The 20303-nt window shown below is 39.7% G+C and overlaps 2 protein-coding genes across 2 annotated transcripts in view; both read left to right on the top strand.

Moving 5' to 3' along the window:
• Positions 1 to 3633, top strand: part of frem2a (FRAS1 related extracellular matrix 2a) — a 69171-nt gene extending 65538 nt beyond the window's left edge. Inside the window, exons 22-24 of the mRNA XM_026181444.2 lie at positions 182 to 369; positions 470 to 616; positions 1009 to 3633. Coding sequence (XP_026037229.2) covers positions 182 to 369; positions 470 to 616; positions 1009 to 1557 — 884 coding nt within the window. The 3' untranslated portion in view covers positions 1558 to 3633. The remainder of the gene's footprint in view (positions 1 to 181; positions 370 to 469; positions 617 to 1008) is intronic.
• Positions 3634 to 5689: 2056 nt separating this feature from the next.
• trim47 (tripartite motif containing 47) lies at positions 5690 to 15637 on the top strand. Its single transcript, XM_026181445.2, has 8 exons — positions 5690 to 5939; positions 6312 to 6523; positions 9780 to 9825; positions 9987 to 10082; positions 12025 to 12249; positions 13193 to 13215; positions 13294 to 13415; positions 13868 to 15637. The coding sequence occupies exons 1-8, from the start codon at positions 5757 to 5759 to the stop codon at positions 14395 to 14397; spliced, it is 1437 nt and encodes a 478-aa protein (XP_026037230.1). The 5' UTR covers positions 5690 to 5756; the 3' UTR covers positions 14398 to 15637.
• The last annotated feature ends 4666 nt before the right edge of the window (positions 15638 to 20303 follow it).

Genomic DNA, 20303 nt, shown 5'->3' with positions numbered 1-20303 from the left:
GAAAATATCGTATGAGATTTTAATAAAAGCATTTAATTTAGAGTTTTGGTTTGGTTTGATTGAGAATAATTCTTAAAGCAGTGGCAGCAGATTATGCATCTATGGTTTCTTTTTTGGACAAAAATGACAATACAATTTTAAAAAAAGGTACGATTTAGATTTTACGTTTGTCTTTCCTCAGGTGATACAGTATACGGCCGTGTCATGGTGGACCCTGTGCAGAACCTGGGAAATTCTTTCTTCTGTAGCATCGAGAAGGTGTTCCTCTGCACAGGCGCCGATGGATATGTACCCAAATATAACCCGACCAAGTTTGAATTTGGATGCCTGGCAGACTCCCCTTCATTGCTGTATAGATTCAAGATTCTTGTGAGTATTCTTGTTTTCTAATGATAACATTTCATTATGCAAAATAACATTTAACAATCTTCCATCCCTTTTTGATTTTCAATCTAAAATACTCCACCAGGACAAGGCTCAGCCGGAGACTCGGGCACGGGCATTCGGCGATGTCAGTTTTAATGCTGTATTGGCAGCGGACGATCCATTGGCCATGTCACTCATCAGGCAACCAGGGTCTGATGGCTTCAGACTGGACTCTGCAGCCATGTTTCAGGTATCCTATATGTTAATGTTTCCTGAAGCCAACAGTTCATTTTTTGTATGAATCAAAAGCTACAGAAATAACCTGAATGACAAAGTTGTGAGGCCCTGCAACTTTGCAGGATATGAGGAGAATAACATAATCCTGATTATGCATTTGTGATACTTTTACTTGGAGGGATGTAAAAAATCTCAATCTTTAAGAAATTACTTAAATTAGGGCCAGTAGAAAACTGACTATAAATTGGCTATAGATACCAGATTTTCATTGCACTAGTTAAGTTTGAACAATTAAGGATTACAGTTTCTATTTTATTAGGTGTCTGGTTTTAGTCTTTGTGTCTTTTGCATCAAATTAAGGTGACTATAATTCTAAAAATATCCATCATTTTTACTGCTTCTTAGGTTGCTGCAGGTCGTGAATGGTACATTCACACCATCTACACAGTTCGCTCCAAGGAGAATGCTAACAGAGGGATTGGAAAACGCAGCTTAGAGTACCACTCTGTGACTTCCACAAGCAATGATGTGGCCTTGACCCCATCCAGTTCAAAAGGCCACCGCTGGAGGAGGTCAGCTGCCAATAAAGTTCCTGAAATCGCTGAAGATATTGGAGTGGATAAGAACCGTGGTACTAACATCATGCACATAGCTCTGGATCGCACCAAGCGTAGGCCAGTGGGGCCAAATGAACTCTTTGCTGATGGCCTGGAACCCAGGGAGCTGCATGCAGATGACGAAGAGGAGGGTCTGGTAACTGTGGTAGGGGCGCTGATCGGCCTCCTGCTAATTGTCCTCATTATTGTCTCCATCGTGCTGGTGCTCAGATCCAGACAGAAGGATGGGAAGGAAGGATGGAGGGAGGGCGTGCAGGAAGTGGTGAAAGGGTCTGTCAGTACAGAGCCCATGTTGGTGGTGAGGATGCAAGACTGCCGCAACAGCTCAGAGGTCTGAGCAATGAATGCACGGACAGACAGATGGACATGTAGGAAATATATGGGAGCTTTTATAAGTTTTTCTTTGGAATATCTTAAAAAATATATTTAAAAAATGGCATTAAATTGCTTTCATAACACCAAAACTCAAGAGTCATCACGTATGGTATTAAGTGTGCCTGTAAATGGGGGTGCACTCTACAGTACAGAATATATACTTATCACTGCAACAGCAAAACAACAACATTTTTAAAAAAAATTTATTTAATACTCAGACTTGTCCTGCAAGTAGCGTAATACTGCTGTGCTCGCTGAGTGGCTTTGTGGTGTTAAAGTGCCTGAAGCAAATACATCCCTTCAGGACAGTCCCAGTCACCCAGTGAACATTTACGATAAAGCGTCACACAGGACAAGTCGAGAGCTTTAGCGCCGCGGGTGTACCTCCGGGAAAGGAGGCTAGATATTAACGATATGTGCATCAGAGGAAAGAATATTTCATCTCACAAAGAACGCTCTGATGTTTCCTTAAAAAATATGAATGATAAACTATCCCATCATTTCTGCAGTATGCTGAGGATAAAATAGGTTAATGTACACATGCTGTGCAGCTGAGGTTGTTAGAAACTCCATCCACTGGTGGGAGATAATAGAAAACAAAAGGTAAATACTGGACTTCTGTGAACTAAGTGTTTGGCTGCAAAACTTTTGCTGTATGAGCACATTCATGTTAAATCTGGGGTGAACTGTGCCTTTAAGCCTACAGTTTAGTCTTAAGATATTTGTTGGGGCAGTCATAAAGACAAGATGGCACCACTTGTGTTTTATCTGTGAATTAAACCTTGCAAAACTCTTATTATCAAACTCCAGGAATTGAAAACAACTACTGATATAATTTAATGTTTAATCACCAGCTAAACTTTTTTTTTATTCCTCCACCATATCTACTGTTCCTCATCATGTTTACCATATACCGAAGAGTGTTTTCCTGCATGTATTTGGCATCTCTGTTGCTCCTTTTTATTTTAGTTTTTTAAATATTACTAGTACAGTTTTGACACTTTAGTTTTCAGCTCATCGCTGCGTCTGATAGCACAATGTTCACTGCTGTCACTGCTATCCTCACAGTGTTGTTGCTCTGTGTTTTTCTAATACTTTCTGTCATTTTGAGGGTTTTTTGTTTGTTTGTTTCTTTATTTAACACTGATTGAGGTACATTTGTAACGAGACACTCATCTCAGGAGTTATTTCTTTTACAAAGAATGGACTGTGTGTTATAACACAATTTACTACTGCTGACTGGAGAGCTCTCAAGAGCCACTTTCAACGTGTGTGTTACACTGCTAATAAGTGTGGTGCTGTGAACATTCAAATACTGTATCCATATCCAATGACTTAATCCCCTGCTCTTCCCACATTATGTTCATATTACTTGTCACTAGTGTTGTGTGGGATTTCAGTGTTCTGACTCATTTTGTTTTTCCCAAACAAATGATGCAAAGAAAATAGCTGCTCACAGATCAGTATGTCACTATGGAAAATATCACATTTGAGACTTTTGATATAATCTCATAATTTTGTCGATGTCACTGGTGAAGGTTCTTGTTTATATGTATTGTTAAAACTATGTCTTACTCTGCTATGAATATACGACATGCTGATGTAAGTGTTCCTGAATATTTGTCTTCTTATGGTGTTGTTAGTCATCCTTGTATAATTATTTCTACTATTCATCAGGGTTAGTTGATGTGCTGGACATGAGCCGGAAAGCAGCTGAGGTGTGAATCCTCGAGGTATGTCAGGATTTATACATCTGATTGCCAGCTGCGTATGTGTTTGTATTTTTCTATTTTTCGTTTCCTTTTTTAATTCTACCCTGATGAACTTGGAAATAACACCATATTTGGTATCAAATGCACTTTTCTGCATCGCCTCCCTCACACGCCACTACTAGCTATGCAATGTAATGTATACCCCACAGCCAGTTATTCCCATAATATGACAAATTTAGCACAATCAGACTTGATATTTACTTTGTGTCTTTTTATGAATGGGTTTTTATGTATATGTATTTAAGAATAAATACTGTTTACCGGTGCCTTTTGTTATTTTCATTGATTTAATCAGTACATTTAGGTTTAGAGGTGGGGTGGATCATATGAACTTTAGCGGCTTTGATACTCGATTTGACTTCACTGCTTTGAGACTGAGAATGCTTTCCCCAAATTTGTCTCTGTCATGTTAAAATCATCTGTTTTACTGGTTTATGTTCATAGAAACAAAAACATATAGTGGAGGAAGTAATTATTTGATGCCCTGCTGAATTTGTAACTTTGCTTACTTATAAGGAAATGAACTCTCTCTCGTTTTTATAGTAGTTGATAGAATATCAATTAAAACTAAAAAAAAAAACACACATTACATATAAGTTGGTAATTTATTTGCATGTCTTTGAGCAAAAAAAGTATTTTATCTCCAAGCAAAACATGACTTAAAGCTTGGTGCAAAAACCATTGTTGGCAAGCTTAGCAGTAAGATGTGTCTTGTAGTTGGTCATCAAGTTTGCACATATCTCAGGAGGGATTTTGGCTCACTCCTCTTTACTGATACTCCCTTAATCCTTCAGGTTTCTTGGAAGCCACTTGGCAACTTGAAGCTCCAGGTCTGGAGACCCTAATGCGCTTCTTCTTTAGGCCACTTCTTTGTTGCTGAAAAAAAACATCCATCACTAACCCATCTTCAGTGTTCCGGCTGAGAGTAGGAGGTTCTCGTCCAAGATTTTACACTACATTCCCCCGTCACTAGTCCCTCAATGCGGTCGACGTATAACTTGACCAGAAAATCAACCCCAAAGCATAATGATTCCACTTCTGTGGACTTGACTGAGGGGATGGTGTTCTTTGAGTCACACTCAGCAGTTCTCTTCCATCAAACATGATGTGTCAAGTTGATTGCAAGCTGATCGAGTAGAGCTCGATTTTGGTTTAATCTGACCATAGTACTTTCCCACAACAATTCTCTGAATCGTTTAGGTGTTCACTGACAAACTTGAGTTGGGCCTGTACATGCGCCTTCTTAAATGGGGGACCCTGCGGACGCTTCAACATTTCAATCCAGTTATTCATGTTATACAGGAAAACATGTTACCAGTGGTATTCTTGGTGGCTGTGGTCCCAACTGCCTTGAGATCATTAAGCTGCTCGCTTGTAGTTTGGGCTGATTCGTCACATTTCTCATAATCATCCTCACCCCATGAGGCAAGGGCTTGCATTGGATCGCCAGACTGAGGGCGGCTGATAGCCATTTTATACTTTTTTCATTTACAAAGAATCACACCAACAGTCACCATCTCACCAAGCTTCTTGATGATGGTCTTCTGGTCTATCCCAGTCTTTTGCTGCTCTACAGTCTGGTCCCGAAGTCCTTTGGTCTTACCCATGATGGGGGGAGAGGTTGGAAGATATTTATGCTGTGAATAGGGGTGATTTATACACATAATGAGTTGAGATCAGTACTATCTCTATTTAATTGACTGATTAATTGATTAACTGTAATCTATGTGCCACGTGGGCACACAACCAATTGGTGGGAGCCAGTATTCTGGCTGGGTTGTTGGGGATCAAATACTTATTTCACTCAGTGGCATGAAAATCAATTTTTATATAATGTGTTTTGGTTCTAGATTTCTAGTTGATATTCTGTCTCACCATTAAAGTGAAACTACCACAAAAATTAGGGACTATTTCCCCCACTGTACTAGTAATTTTCCATTTGCTATCACAGACTTAAGAGCTTATTTGGACTGGTGAGTAATAAGTTAAAGTAGCTCAGTTAGCAGCTGACCTGTAAGCACACACATTGTTAATTCACCTTCCTAGGCAAAGTAGGAACGATTAAGAAGGGAAAAAATGGCACAATTATGACTGTCAGTGAAATGAGTTAGGCTCCACAATGTCTGTAGGGGAAAATGTTTTAAATGCTCCTCTGGGAAGCAGTAAAATAAAAGTGCAATTTGTGATTTCTTAGATTGAAGACTATGGTTCATTTGACTGCTGTGCCAATAAAGGGTATATAATTGAAATACAATTGAATAGAGAGAGAGTGAAAACTGATTGGCTGAGAGCGAAAGCGACACTGCACAAATGTGCCCACTTCCCTCCCTCCATCCTCTTCCTTCACTTCCTGCAGTGGCAGTTCTCCGCTGCTGGTTGGTTTGTAAACATGGCGACTGCTGGTGCATCTGGAGATGACCTGAGGAAGGAACTGACATGTGCTATTTGTTTGGACTTCTTCAAGGACCCCGTTATTCTGAAATGCGGCCATAATTTCTGCCGCTTTTGCATCTGTATGCACTGGGATGAAAATGGCGGAGACTATGGGTATCAGTGTCCTCAGTGCCGAACGGTAAGTTAATACATTATATACGCCTTTTTGTTTTTCTTTTTTGAACCTCGTCTGAAGGCAAATACAATAACACGGCGGTGCCAGTGTTTCTTCCAATGTCTTTTTTTTTTCTTTTATAAATATCTACGAGAAATAACACCGCGTGTTTGGCTACTGCTTTTAAAATAACGGATACCTACGCAGTGCATTTTGCAGTTGCTAGGATAGCTGGTTGTTGTTGTTGGGGTTTTTTTTTCCTCCTTCCCTTAGCTAACGATAGTCAACCTGTCAACACATGAGCTGGCAGGTTAAAAGCTTAGCTCCAAAAATGATATGATGTACGCAACCTTGTGCTTGGTTAGTCGTCCTTAGCTTCTTTCTTTATTCCGTCAGGTGTTCAACAAGAGGACTTTCACTAAAAACTATCTGGTGCAGAACTTGGTGGCCAAACTGGACGATCTGGAGTGCCTGGGTGCTTGTCCTGCCCCCTCCAAGCCTGTGAAATTTGGTGAAAAGTGTGAGCATCATGGTGAAGAGCTGAAACTCTACTGCCAGACCGATAAGAGGCCTATCTGTGTTGTCTGCAGGGAATCTAGATCACACAGGTTGGGTTTTATGATTGACTTTACAAATATCACACCACAGCTCTGTGCCCTGAAAAGATTTTATTAATGACAGATATTAGTACACTGGACAGTATGAACCAGATTTTTAGGAATAATAAGGGGGCGATGTAAAAAGCACCATTTTCATCTTATGTTTTGTCTGCCATGCTTAATGGTATTACCTTAATATTAGCAGAATAATTTCACATTTTTACTTTTAGTTTGTGGCTTTGTGGGGTTTTTGTTTTGTTTTTTCAATCCTGTATCGCCTAAATAACTTTCAAGCATTTACTAATGTAACCAGTATCATTGGAAATTGGGACCCATAGCATGACTGGCAGCTGCTTATGACCCCACACCAAGCTTGGGAAGCACTGCAGTATATCTGCATTTCATAGTAAGATCCCAGGAGGGATGTAGAATGAGGTTTTTGGCACTAATGTACCCAAGACTCATTTGGAATAGAATTCAACTTTATGGTCATTGCACACATCACAGGTACAAGGCAACGAAATTTGGAAGCATCATTGTGAATGCCTAGTGTACGAGTGTCCATCTGTGAATTAACTTTAGTTTGAGACCAGTATTGAGGAGGGGCAGCCACACAGTGTGCAATGACCTCAGCAAGACATTAAGCCAGCGGTCCCCAACCTTTTTTGTGCCACGGACCAGTTTATGCCCGACAATATTTTCATGGACTGGCCTTTAAGGTGTCGTGGATAAATACAACAAAATAAAACTAGTACCGGTACAGAAAAAGAGAATTTATTCATAACACACGTGAAAAGACACAGGATAACAAAATAACGCTGAAAACAGATTTAAAAACCCTGAAAACTATACATTTCACACCTGAGCCTCAACTCTCGCGGCCCGGTACCAAACGACTCACGGACCGGTACTGGTCCGAGGCCCGGGGGTTGGGGACCGCTGCATTAAGCGACTTATAGCAAGGGCAGACAAAGTGGGTGGGGCTCACACATAGATTATATAGAGGATGTACCTCTGAAAAGTGAAGCCAATGCAAAAGTGCTTTAAACATTTTATTTAAATATGCACTGGGGCATGTTGGTTATGGTTCTAAAAGACTTCCCATCTTTTAGAGCTCTATAGGGAAAACTTCCCTCTGCCACAACTGTTAATCATTTTCTCCTGCATTTCTGGGTTTGGTTGCTCAATTCAGGTCATACTGTAGGCGAAACAAATTTCTTTAACTACATTTAAGTAGAGGAAATGCTGATTATCCAAAATAAGCTAACTTGTCAATGAGCATGTGGTGGTACCTAGGCAACCAGAGCCTGGAAAGTCTACTAGTCAACTACAAAGTGTCTGCAAAAAAGCAACTTAAAAAGTATCTTTATCTTCAAATAACTGTTCAGAACTTTGTTTAAAAGAGTTTTATAAATAAAGTTATTATAAACAACTCGAGGATGAGTGCATTGGTGCTTATGTGGACACGCCTTTAGCTGACCAAATGCACATGATATGATCCACATGATAAGCTTTACAAATGTGTACTATGGTTTTTGTTTAAACTTCCACCTATAAATGATTCTCTCTCTCTGTGTGGGTGGGTGTGTGTGGGTGGAACTTCTACTAAAAGAATATAAAAGTATAACAGACAATTTGAATAACCTAATAATTCAAATAGCCTCGTCTAACCTGCTCCTCAAAATAACTTACTCTGCTTTCACTTCTGCAAACTCTCTACAACTTCCTGTCAACTCCTGCAACTTAGTCTTTCTGAAAGACACACACACTGTTTAAACCTCTGAATACAATATCAATGCTGTAAATTATATTATTAATGCAATAGTAATGATGATTATTTACCAATAGCAGTAAAATAATTTCCCTGCTCCACAAGATCCACAAATATAAGCTATGTTCAAATCCCAGTGTAAAACTGGGACATCTGGCCTTCCATTGCATGCATATGGGTTTTTTTGTTTTGTTTTTTTTTTTCTAAATAAACAGAACAGCTGGTAATCCCTTTTACAAGAAAATACAGATTTACAATTACAGACCCTACAGAGTAGCCTGCCACATTCTGAAATGTTAAGGATAATTAATTACGCTAATATCAATGTTGGCCTGATTTCATTAGAGAATGCTCAGATTAACAAAGGATTTATTCCACTTTACCTCGACTATATCTGTATTCATAATATGGAGCATATACTTAATGCAGAGGATGGTCTCAAAATTGGAAGCAGTTTGTTCGCACTAAACAAAACAACTACCATCTTCATCTCATGCAGCCCTCCTGGCGCCAGCTGGATGCTCAAGGCAAAAGCTGAATAACAAAATTCTCCTTGGATAACAAGACTGACTCTCTCCCCCACCCCAAGGCCACCCGCATCGACTAAAGACTGTTGACTTTTGCCTAACTGGGTGAAGGGACACTCTCTCTCGGCTGAACACAAATATGCACTGACACAGACCTACACTCAATTACACCAGACCCTACACCAATTTCCCTCAATTTCCCTCAGGATGAATAATTTGTACACAGAAAATTTTACCTTTCGAAAACTTATTGGATTTGTGAGCTCAACTTGACTGTGTATAACTGATCAGTATTTATATTTTATTTATTGAAGCACATGCTCATGAGTCCATAAGTTACACACAACATTGCACACATTTGTAAAGCTTAGTTTATGCTTGTGGATCATATCATACACTTTTACAACCCTCTTGAGGCAAATTTGTCTCCATATTGATGTCATAGCCTTCACTTTTGTAATCTGTCGGAGACCTGATGTGACACGAATAATGTTCATTGATTAAAGTGAAAGATGACTGAAACCTAAAACTGATTGTGGCTAGTTCCTGTCTTAGGTATTTACGAGTCACTTTTTAAACATTATTCATATAACTAAAAAAGGACTCGCTGAAAACTTTCAACCATTCTAATTCACTATGAGAGGTTCTAAAACTGCTATTTTTCTGTCATAGCAGTTTCCCAGTTAATTCAAACAACAAGAAACTCTTTATAAACGACACACTGTGCAAAACAATCATATGATTTGTGTTTATTTGTTCCTTTTTTATCCTCAGATGAGGAATTGTGTAAAATAACATTTGCTCTGTTGGATAATTATATTGTGGAAAGTTAATCCATTGGGATTTGTAAGAAACACAATCTAAACATCTGTCTGAAAGGAAGTTCTAGATGACACAGTGAGTCCAATGTTTATTTATTTTTGATTAAAACAAATTGTTCTGTAACATGCTGAGTGTTTCGTTTCAGACACCATGATGTGGCACCAGTGCCAGAAGTTGTGACTGACATGAAGGTAGCAGTAGTGTTCTTATTATTATTATTATTATATTTTTTTTATTTTTAAGTAGTCTCCTATTATGTATTGGTAACCTAGACTCTTATTTACTGCATCTCTAATATTTGCACTGTTGCCCTGCTTTCCTGACTACATGTCTTCCTGTACATTTGTTACAGATGGAACTGAAACTGAGGCTAATGGAGCTCAACTGGCAGAAGTCTCAATGTGTAAAAGTTGTTACGGCTGATGAGCTCACTAAAAGTGAACTGAGGGTATGGAATGACCGTTCTTACTTGCTCTGTTTGTGAACTTGGTGTTCAAGTGGCCATTTTTTGCATATTGCATGCAAACATTCAGTTGTGCACGGTGAAATTTTAGTGGACTGCTGAACATGCATTTCTTGAGCATTCGTCTTGAAGTTATGTTAACATTATAGTTCTGGTCAGTCAATATTATTTTGGGTTTTTTTTGTTGGGGGGTAAGAGCCTTGTCAGGATGACTCTAGCAGATTCTCAGTTCTGTTTATAACGCTTTGCTCAGGCTGACGTGCTTGTTTGCACAAATGACTGCCATATTATTTGGAAATGCATGGTCACATTTAAAAGTTGACTTAAACCACAGATCGTGTGTCATTTATACTTTAAACCAACAGTGTCGTTGTTTGTGGTAGGCATCACTAGAACTGCAATGTGACCAGCATTGGGTATAATGCGTTACTGTAATTAAATTACTTTACCACTGAAAAAGTAGAGTAACTGATTACTGTTCATTTTTAGGTATTTTAATTAGTTACTTACAATGTACTTGCATTACATTGTAAAATTAAAACTCGCTGAATATCATTTAATTTCAATAATTTATCTTCTAAACGTAGAAGTAAACTCTGCCGCTTTAACATCGCTGTAGTCCAGGTGCACGTCATTTCGTGCCAGTTTGCTGCGTAGTCGTATTCTAAAGCGGAAGATGTCGGACTAGGCTGAAGCGAGTGGCTGTTTTATGAAATGGACATATTCCTGTCTCTTCACTCGTCTGAAACAAGCAGACAAGAACATTACAGTAAGGTGTAAGCTGTAAGCTATGTCCTGGGGGGGGGAAAAAAAAAAAAAAAAATCAGCCGCTGTTAATACCAGGAGTGATCTACTGAAGCGCCTGACACGAGAGCAGAGACGAACACTTCTGACTGATCCTTGTTCATCATCCATGGATAACACTGCGGCAACTCCTGCTAAGCAGGCAAAATTAGATTTTACTTCAGCAGCACAGAAAGCATCTGAAGGTGAGCTTAAAAAATGATTGCAGGCTACATTGTGGAAGAGATGCTACCGCTGCGTACTGTAGTCTCAGTCTTTAAACTCTTTAAATAATAACTTTATTTTATTTATTTATTTATTTATTTATTTTTTTAATTTCTATTGTTTGTCCACTCAAGGTTTATAGGGTTTTTAAGAAGTGTTGTAATCTCCCAGTTCTTTTAATCTTTGGGCTGAAGGAAGGACAATACTCGGTGTATAAATGCTCAATCAACAATCATTTATTTCCATACAATTCAACACACAGAGCATTAAGACGTCCGGACGGGAGAGATGCGGCCAGAGGGTTAGGCACATGTCTCTCAAAATGGTGGCGATTTTCACAGACTTTTATCGCTTCTGACAGCCCCACCTAGTCATAAAAGCTACATCTTCACATGTTTTTCTACTTCTTAGCGAGACTGGCTCCTGACCTTGCCTCCCTGTCTTCCTGCAAAGGTGGGGGTATAGAATGTGGTTTATCTCTTCTGCCCTAGACTCAGAGTCTCCTTTCTCTTCATGATTCAGCAATAAAACATGTCAAGAACACAGTGTGAGACATTCACAGCAGATCAAGGATACAGAGTGATGCAAATTTATCTAATAAACTAATATGTGAATATGTTCTGTTAACTCAAGAGTATAATGAGAACTAGACTACATACACAGCACACCATCTAAACTAAAGGATAATACATGTCCTACAACTGTTAACATAATTCAACTACATTGACTATGGTCATAAAATAACATGTTTTACTCATAATCTTCACAGAAGTATTTAGTTTAATTACTTATTGAGTAATTAAGTAACTTTCCCGACACAGTAATTAAGTATTTTAAATACTTTAAGTAATTACTTAATATTGTAACTTACCCAACACTGAATGCGACACATTTATCTTATACTTTTCTTTTTCTCTAGTTGAAAAAGCAGAGACTCAAGGAAAAGATTGAAGCAGACGTCGGTGCCTTGGTCCAGTTTTTGCTGGACGAGAGGGACTCGCTGCTTGAGAGCCTGGACGCTGAGGAAGTGGCCACCATGGCTGTTATAGATGATAACTTGAAGACTGTGGAAACGGAAGCAGCAGCTGTGGACAAAGCTATAGCAGCTATCCACAGCCAGATCAATGGAAAAACTAACTTTGAGGTCAGTTGACTTCAAAGTTTAACTTGTAAATTGTCAGACCATGGCTATGACATAAGAGTTGGATAACGTTATTGCTGAGTTCCCCATCCCAAACCCTTTTGCTTCAAAAAGGATAAAGCAGTATTCTTAAGAATGAGACTGTCTTAAATACAGCTTTGGCAGGCCTGTAACATTCCTTTTTATCAGGCTTCTTCTGTTAAAAGCTGCACTATTGCCTTTACCTTTTTGTGTTAATGCAATCATGCTGCCTATGACAAACACGTGCCCCCTTTTATTTTAATTTTTTTTAAACTGTACGCAAAAGTGAAAATGCTTGTTTATAACTGGGTGATAATCATACATTTTAAAGCTGAAATAAAAGCACAGCCATTGTCTTTAGGTTAACAATGCGATGGGAAAATTTGGTGCACAGAGTTGTAGTTATAAAATTAGACCTAGGAACACGCCCCTAGTCAACCAGAGTAGCCTTAAATACTGTTTACTGTAGATACTCAGGAGCCCAAATTGTTGTATTTAAATATCACATGGGAAGTCAAACGTGAAGTAAAACCCCACCAGCAAATAGCCGCCATCATCCAACATTCTTTATTTTGACAAGCTTCTCCAAATTACCATTAAAAGCAGAGTTGCTGTGGATGTGAGCATACTGCGTGGCCATTCATCATGCAAAGCCAAACGGTCATGAAACTGGTCTGATTTCATATTCTTATAAAAGGACTTTAAATATTAATTTGTGATAAACTGCAGACACCCTGATGACAGTTTACCACTGTGCACTAAGGATTAAGGATCAAAGCGTCCTTAAAATGGCATATGGGCACATGGGGCTGCTCAAAGCAACAGAAATGTTATGAAACTTGTTTGTTAGGGTTTGAATTATACATTAAACCACAAATTAAGTATATTCTTTCTTTTCTTCCCCCCCCCCCCCCCCCTGCAACAGAGCCTTGCTGAGACATTTAATGAGTAAGTAGCTTTTTGTTCATTTATTACAAAAATGCTTTACAAAAACCCAGCATGTTAATTTCCATGTTTCTTCTGCAGAGTTGTACAGTGCAAGCCTTTCACCTCTTTGGAGCCGGTTAACTGTCCGACAGAATTTACAGACTTCTCAGGGCCCTTTCAGCTCATCATGTGGAAAAAGATGATGCACGTGCTGCACACCAGTAAGTTGAAGAATCATGTACTGTTAGTGCTTAAGAGATGCTATATTTGAACTGTAAGACAGATTTTTAGGCATGAGGTTGGGCATTTTCAGCCTAAAGCTTGCTGGATGGTGAATATATTAAAGTCTCTAAAGAAACTGCAGTAATGCAGGTTAACTTTTCTGCATGCTTTCTTTTTGAAACGGGTTACTGTCTAATAGGGCTGCAATTAATGATTCTTTTTGATAGTCAACTAATCTACCTTTTTTTTTCTGCACACAGACTTTTATCAGTCCTAATAAGGATATGATTTTTATCAGCATACAAATGATTATATTTCTAAGCACAAATGACAATATAAAAAAAATATCAATTTCAGCAGGCAGTTTGTCTACCAAGTCTGCTCTTTTAAAAATGTAGTATCAGGTCAGCTTAAGACTAATGTGATTTAATCTGTCATGGCGTCTCCATAGTGCCCCAGAACCTCACCTTGGACCCAGACACCGCTCACCCGAACCTGCTTATCTCGGACTTTGACACCAAAGTGGAGGAGGGCCGTGTCCGCAGCCAGGAGCCAGACCTGCCTGCCCGCTTCAATCGGTTCTGTGGCGTCCTCTCCACAGCCCAGTATGCTAGTGGCCAGCACTACTGGGAGGTGGATGTGAGGGACAAAGGTGTGTGGTACCTGGGAGTGACCACAGAGTGCAGCAACAGGAAGGGCTTTGTCAGCCTCACACCCTCCGCAGGATACTGGAGCCTGTGCCTGCAGGACCGGCTGTACGCCAATGGGGAGGACGGACGCATTCCAGTTGCCGACTACTGGAATTCTCCTCGCGTGGGTGTGTACCTGGACTATGACAACGGGCGTCTTAGCTTCTATGATGCTGTAACAATGAAGAGGCTGTACATGTTTGACACCTGCTTTGAGGAGCCTGTCTACCCTTTCTTCAGCCCAGGGAAAAATGACCCAGGCAGCAGACTGCAAATATGCCACTATTACTGAGAGTTTAAACAAGTTTAACGCCTGCGTGTTCATTTCTGCCTGTTGGCAAGGCTTTATCTCATAGATCAGGCTGGAGTGATAGGCTGATGTTGACCCTTGAAGTCATGTATGCTTTTGAGTTGTCTTACTGGTTTTTAGAAAGTACATTTTACATTGAATAAAAAGTACCAGGTGTACACAAATTTGGTAGTTTTCAACTTGGACACACACTGTAGGCTCATACCACCTCCTTTGGCTGGGGGTTTGGAGAAGTGCTTTGCTATTCATCACTGTGTCTGCTGGGTTGCAGATGCCTCGGATGCTCTTGTTGTTCAGAGCATATTCAGTGCTGTTATCCCGTTAGCAACAACTATGCCATACTTCTACTACTATAAAAGCTCACTCTTAGAAGGGTCAGTGGTGAAGCATTGTCTGGTATAGTTTGACTGTCTGTTGTTATCATGCTACATTCCCTCATCAATATGAGACTGAACACTCAATTTTGTCCATATTGTACTGATTTTACAATTAGACTTCCAGGAATGAATGGAAGTGGCAACATCCATCAGTACAAATCATTTTATCACAAACCTTTTAAACACTTAATTTTATATAAGATGATAAAAACTTAAAGTTGCACGCTTGGCATTTTTGGACTTTTCCCTCTGTATATTGCGGAGTTGCATCTTTCTTGCAGCTTATTTTTGAGGCTGCATTTTTTTCCTTCCCCCCCCCCCCCCCCCCCCCCCCCCCCCGCAGTGTTGAAAGCAAATCAGTTTCAGCCAGTGTTGGTATTGATCTGGATAGAAGGAAAAACTACCGCAGTATTCTAACTGCAGCTCAGCAAGCATTAGTTGTTGCACTTTTTTTTTTTTTTTTTTTTTCCCATAAACAGAATTTTGTTTTCAAATCATCACCATTGTATTTTAAGTCTTTTTGTCCCCATTTAACTTTTTTAAATGTGTTTTTTGGTAGTTTTTTTTTTTGTGTGTGGGGTGTGGGTTTTTTTTTTTTTTTTTTTTTTGGTAATCTTAAACGGCCTCATTTAAAACGGAGGTCTGCCATCACATGTTGGGACTGAAACTCTACTCTTTAACTTTGAGTATTTGCTGGTAAATGTTGTCTCAGATGGTGTATCTTATTCAATACATACTTTTTATTACTGAAATGTATTGTTGGATTTTTTATTTTTTCCCCTTGGGGGGGGTTCTATTAATGTGATTGGTGTTTCTCACATTAGGATTAAAAGATGCAAAGTGTATTTGACTTGTAAGTCTGTCATCCATTTAAAACACTTTGTATTTAGACAATGCAGTAAAATTAGAATAGTATTGCAACTTCTTCCACAATTTCCTTTAAACTGAACTTTATCTTTGCTATAAGGTTACTAAAGATCAAAAACACAAGTCTCTGCAATTTAGTATTTCCTGCTGCACTTGGGATCGTTGTCTTGTTACATGCCTCAGTTTTTGCCATGCTTTAGCTGTCAGACAGAGATGGCCTTACGTTGAACTCTAGAGTACTTTGGGATATTTGGGTTATATTTTAGTTCCAGGGCCCTATTTCAGGAGGCCAGTTTAGAAAACTCAGAGTGAAAAACGATACTCAGGGTTGAGTAACCCCGAACTGTCCAACTCGGAATATTCGGTTTCAGAAAGGCTGATAACAAGTAGTTCAATCAACGCGGAGTTGCTTAAACCCCAAGTGAAGCGCGCGGACGAGGATACATAAAGCCCTGATAAGCGGAGCACAGAGTAAGCGAGTCACCATGGAGACGGAGGGAAAGAAGGCGCGGTCAATGTATTTTACAGCGCTTGAGGCCGAAATTCTGATGGCAGCATATGCCGATAACATGCAAATTTTGCGGAAAAAAAGTAACAGCCTCAGCTGCAAAAGAAAGGGAGCATGCATGGCAAAACATAGCTGACAGCGTCAATGCGTGAGTGTTAATTTAAACATTGATCTAGGGATTTCCACCCGTTTAACACGTTATTTTATCATATGTTATTTTATTTGTTATTGTATACATTTTATGTTGTGATGTGATGTGAGCGCAGGTGCAACCCAACAGGCCCCAAACGTGCCTGGCAGCAAGTAAAAATGAAATATAAAAATATAGTCCAAACAGGTAAGGTGTAATTGTATTATGAGCCATAGTGCTTGGTCTGTTTGTCCGATGTAAATCAATTGCAGTTAGAGGCTACATTAATTTCCTTTCTGTGAGCACTTATTGAAATTATCTGAGCACATTACAAGTACATATTTGCTTACTCTGTATGCTCAAATGTGACCCCGTTATAGCCAACAGAAAAAAAGCGGAGGCCCAAAAAACAGGTGGGGGTCCTCCACCACCACTCACAGAGGCTGAGCAGTTGGCCCTCAGCCAAAACAGTGGGCGCCCTGTGGCCGAAGGCATCTCTGCGGGGACATCCTCTGAGTCAATAACCCCGCAAGACACAAGTGCCTACATAGGGGGTAAATTCAAAATAATACATGATGTGCATACATCCTTTCTTCACAGTCACCTTCGCAGTGCTACTCATTCATTTGATAAACTCTTTACCATAATGGATTATTTTGTAGTGAAGTTATTTTCCTACTGATTTTGCCTTGCCTCAGTCTTGGTTGTCTTTGAGAGCATAATGACAATGAAGTGTAAGCTGATTGGTATGTTTGTTAATTGCCATTTGGTCCCTTGTAAGTTATAAGTGACCTGTATAAACCTCATATTCTATCAGTTGATGGTGGTGGTGTACTGCATCTGGTGCAGCCTCCTGTTGAGCCAGACCAACATGCAGTTGTGAGTAATACTCCACAGATTATATGAGTTTACAGTAGAACAGCAATGTTGTTTATTTCTTTACTACAGGAAAATAATGGAGAAACATTGACAGCTGTTACAGAGGAGGAAGCAACAGAGACACTTTGAGGTTTACATCTTTTAATACTTTGTGTACAGGAAATACAGGCGACCAATAAAGCCAGTTGAACAAAAAATCTGTTTATTCCTCTTTCAACATGTTGAGGTGATGGGTCAAAAGAAATGATTGTGACATATGGTGTCTCTGACTGCGCTTCCATCTTGTATGTCCGTGGGAGGGTCAGGATGTTCATGGTTTGGATCACTGCTGTTTGGTTCAGAAGGACAGTGTTCTCCTCTAATTGTGGCAATGTTGTGAAGAATCACACATGCCACAATAATGTCACATGCCCTTTCTGGGGTGACCCTGAGTCTTTGCAGGCACTGGAACCGGGCCTTAAGCATTCCGATAGTCATTTCAATTCTGGCTCTTGTCCTGCAATTAGCCAGATTATATCGCTGCTGTGGGCCCGGGTCAGGGTAAGGGGTAAGCAAATAGGGTAAACATGGATACCCCCTATCACCAAGCAAGTAGCCAGTGAACTCTCCTAAGACAGAAGGATACACTTCAGTTCAAATGTCCCTGAAGCAATTGGTCTTTATATATTTTAAAGTATTCTCAACTCACCATGTCCAAATTTTGTGCTCAGTGTACATTCACGGAATATTTGTGAGTCATGGACAGAGCCTGGCCACTTGGCTTCCACATTTGTGATAATGTTGGCAGCATCACATATGATCTTCACAGTGCAGAGAACACAAATTAGCATCCATTACTATAATGAAATAATTTGTTAGTTTGAAATGCTACAGGGAACTATGTACCTGTACATTAATGCTGTGGAAAGACTTCCTGTTCACATAGTCTCCTTCATTTACTGAAGGAGCAATGATTGGAATGTGAGTGCCATCTATACAGCCAATCACGCCTGGGAACCCTGAAAATAAATGTAAAATTTAAGTAGTAGTTCAAGTATCACCACATCATGAATTAAGTTTTGGTCATCCTGCTACCTGCAATTTTGTGGCATCCCTCTTTGATAAATCTTGTGGGTCTATGACCGGGGAACACCACAAACGTGTACAGGAGACGTTTCAGTGCAACTGTAACATTCCTGACTGCCCGACAGACGGTAGCCTTGGAAACGTGCTCAGCGTCACCAATATTATGCAGAAAGCTCCCGTTTGCAAAAAACGAAGTGCAATACAAATAATATGTACAGAACTGAGAGAATGTCCGCGATGTGTCACATGCGTAATATATGGCCTGAGGATGTTATCCAAATAACTTATAGATTGTGCTGTGAAATGGTAACGTTCGCACAGAAAATCATCAGGAAATGATAAAATGTCCAAACGCGCTCTGATCACTCTCTCCCGGCGGAGAGCTCTGCGGAGAATTTGGGCTTCACGATCTACTGGCTCTTCAAGGACGGGGCACGCCATGTCTGACACTTCCTACTGTCAGGTTTCCGACAAAGGGGCGGAGACAGTCAGGGTTAGTTGTAGTAAACCTGCTAGGGGGCAGGTTAGCTTCACGGCGTGTGTCGTCATAGTGACTCACTGAGGCTTCATCTGAACTCGCTTTGTGAAACCGAAAACCCAGAGTTTTCGTTAACTCAGGGTATACTTACTCAGTTTTTCCACTAAACCGGCTTCCTGAAATAGGGCCCAGGTGTCCAAATGTGGTAGGCTTTGTTTTCTGAAAACTTGTCTTGAATGTTTTCCTGTTGCGTATCTTTCATTACAGAATGATACACACTTGAACTTGTTTGGAAATGAACCGCGGTAAAGTGAGCCGTCATTTGTGAGCCGCGGTCAAGCCAGCCGCCTCCTATCCGCCGCATAAATTTCCTTGCGCTTTTACACCAGTCTTTACGGTAGCGCCTTTTTCGCTTTATGTGCCGATTGAAAGACTATACCCGCGCGCGCACAAATTACAATGTAGCAGCCCGATACAGTCAATACAATTATGGAAATGTCAGAAATTCATTAAAAATCATCCTGAGTAGTTGAGGTCCAACTTTCAACACATCCCCCCTCTGGGACACCTACTGTACCTGTGTGCCAGGTTTCACCCAGATTTACTGTAGAATTCCTCAGAAATTAAAGGGTACTTGTATTCAATGCAATACAGCCAATGCACTACAATTGTGTCAATTTTCAAAAATTCATTAAAAATCATCCTGAGTAGTTGATGTCCAACTTTCAACACATCCCTCCTCTAGGACACCTACTGTACCTGTGTGCCAAGTTTCATCCAGATTTACTGTAGATTTCCTCAGAAATTAATGGAAACATTTATTCAATCTAATACAGCCAATACACTACAATTGTGTCAATTTTCAAAAATTCATGAAAAATCATCCTGAGTAGTTGATGTCCAACTTTCAACACATCCCTCCTCTAGGACACCTACTGTACCTGTGTGCCAAGTTTCATCCAGATTTACTGTAGATTTCCTCAGAAATTAATGGAAACATTTATTCAATCTAATACAGCCAATACACTACAATTGTGTCAATTTTCAAAAATTCATTAAAAATCATCCTGAGTAGTTGATGTCCAACTTTCAACAGATTCCTTCTCTGGGACACCTACTGTACCTGTGTGCCAGGTTTCAGCCAGATTTACTGTAGAATTCCTCAGAAATTAAAGGGTACTTGTATTCAATGCAATACAGCCAATATACTATAATTATGTCATTTTTCAAAAATTCATTAAAAATCATCCTGAGTAGTTGATGTCCAACTTTCAACACATCCCTCCTCTAGGACACCTACTGTACCTGTGTGCCAAGTTTCATCCAGATTTACTGTAGATTTCCTCAGAAATTAATGGAAACATTTATTCAATCTAATACAGCCAATACACTACAATTGTGTCAATTTTCAAAAATTCATGAAAAATCATCCTGAGTAGTTGATGTCCAACTTTCAACACATCCCTCCTCTAGGACACCTACTGTACCTGTGTGCCAAGTTTCATCCAGATTTACTGTAGAATTCCTCAGAAATTAATGGAGACATTTATTCAATCTAATACAGTCAGTACAATAGAATTATGT

This window comes from Astatotilapia calliptera, chromosome 10 (genome assembly GCF_964374335.1).
Source record: "Astatotilapia calliptera chromosome 10, fAstCal68.1, whole genome shotgun sequence".
Classification (NCBI taxonomy): Eukaryota; Metazoa; Chordata; class Actinopteri; order Cichliformes; family Cichlidae; genus Astatotilapia; species Astatotilapia calliptera.
Note: the sequence above shows the minus strand (reverse complement) of the source record. Positions and strands in the feature narration are given on the sequence as shown.